Source organism: Pundamilia nyererei, unplaced genomic scaffold (genome assembly GCF_000239375.1).
Source record: "Pundamilia nyererei isolate P.nyererei 1_Seehausen unplaced genomic scaffold, PunNye1.0 scaffold00075, whole genome shotgun sequence".
In the NCBI taxonomy this organism is placed as follows: domain Eukaryota; kingdom Metazoa; phylum Chordata; class Actinopteri; order Cichliformes; family Cichlidae; genus Pundamilia; species Pundamilia nyererei.
In genome coordinates, this window is record NW_005187476.1 from 1162658 (window position 1) to 1164571 (window position 1914).

General features: G+C 40.4%; 1 protein-coding gene across 1 annotated transcript in view; it reads right to left on the reverse strand.

Moving 5' to 3' along the window:
• Positions 1-1914, reverse strand: part of LOC102207420 (multidrug and toxin extrusion protein 1-like) — an 8304-nt gene continuing 6390 nt past the window's right edge. Inside the window, exons 12-16 of the mRNA XM_005737408.1 lie at positions 931-1000; positions 725-857; positions 526-620; positions 374-437; positions 1-263 (exon numbers count right to left, since the gene is read on the reverse strand). Coding sequence (XP_005737465.1) covers positions 1-263; positions 374-437; positions 526-620; positions 725-857; positions 931-1000 — 625 coding nt within the window. The remainder of the gene's footprint in view (positions 264-373; positions 438-525; positions 621-724; positions 858-930; positions 1001-1914) is intronic.

The window sequence follows — 1914 nt, forward strand, 5'->3', positions numbered from 1 at the left end:
TCATTTTAACAGCTTCATTAGAAAGTGACTGATGATTATTCCAGCAAGAAGGATGATGATCATGATTATTAATGCCAAACCACGCCATACAGCCAACTGTGGTACAGACAGAACATCTCCCACTGTGGTGGTGGTGGTGGTGGTGGTGGTGGTGGTGAAGGCTCTACTGCCTGAACTGGCTACAGTTGGGTCTGTGTTTCCTCCCTCAGCACTCAAACACGCAGACTCAGCTCCACTGACCTGGGCCTGACTCTGATGTGAATCTAGAGGTTTGGGGCAGTTAGAGAGAGAGAGAGAGAGAGAGTACTTGAGATTAACCCAAAACGTTCATGCGAGCCTCAAAGCAAGACTGTTTCTTATTACCAGTTCTTACCTGAGTGTTCCAGCTCAGCTGTTGCATTTTCCTTTGTGATGTGAACCCCTGCTCTCACAAGAGCCTGATCACAGACATCAAAGACACTGATTGTACATTTTAGCTTCAAATAAGAAAGCTTTAAACTTAAAGCAACTGATGTAGCTACTCACATCTTCTGAAGCCTTTTTCCAATCAAGTTTGCACAAAAAAGTGACGTAAAATATCATCTGAAGTAAGAGGCAAATGACAAGTCCTGTCCAAAGTCCTGTCACCGATCCAAAAAATAAAAATAAAAAGTTCCTGAAAGCTGCTAAACAAATCCTCTGAGACAGTAACACACACACACACACACACACAGTTTGGTTTTACCTACAATCCCCATGTTTGCTGCGAACATCAGGGACACACCAATGGGGAAGCCAATGAAGTAGAATGCAACAAAATTACACAAAGCACCAATCAGCTGTTTCCCCACACCTCTAAGAACACCTGCAGCCACGCCCTGCAAGTATCAAACACTGGTCATGTGGATGTCTCACGTGCTTTGTGAATGGTTATTCTGCATGATTTCTCACCGCAATGGCATCACAGATGTGCATGAATCCAAATATAAGCATGACATCAGCAACCCTCTGAATGATGTCTCTATAAAGATATAGAAATAAGACCTTTAAAAGGGTTTTTAGAAACATACTTTAAATTGATATTCATGCTTTCAATGTAACATCTATCTCTAGTCAGCAAGCCAATAAAAGGAACAAGTTCAACTGCAGCAGTCAAACTGCATTTGAACCTGACATTGTTATTCCTCACTGCGGAGTTTATTGAGCGTGCTTCAGCTGCTTGACTTAATTATTTAGTAAGACCATAACATTAAACATAATAAAAAAGTGGCAATATAGTTTATTATTAAGTGTTAGTTTTCCTTCCTTGATTCCTTGAAATTGTCCACTCTTCGTCTAAGGTCCAGTTATTCATGGTTGAGCCCAGGTACTTAATGATAAAGGCAATTTGAAAAAACCAAAAATAGACAGTCTCGAGTGTTTATTGAATATACCGAGTAACCACTCACACTGCAAGCTCATAAAAGCAACTGATCTCTTTCATTTAGTAAATTGTTGAATCTCCCTTTTGGAGCAAGAATCTCAAAACTAGTTACAGACATTTACTTGAACAACTTGTATGATTTGCACAATCGCAAGGATGGCTACTGTGTCAGTTCTCCCAGTTTATAAATAATTGTTATAATTAAACAGCCATTTTCAGGGAATGCCACAGGATTGGCTTCAGTTGGGTTAAAATCAGCACTCTGACTTGGATTTTCAAAAACCCCTATATGCTTTCAGTCATCATCTTGCCATCATCTTTACAATATTCAGCTCATGCTTCACCCCTGTCACATTCTCCTATAAATCTGCTTTTAATTAAGTTGGAATTGTTTAAAAGGCCTCTGGCCCCCGAGAGAACAAGCCTCGAAGCATAATAGCACCTCCACCGTGCTTCACACATTAGGAAGATTTAGTGTTTTGTGCCACCACACTTTTTGCTGGGCTCTTGGG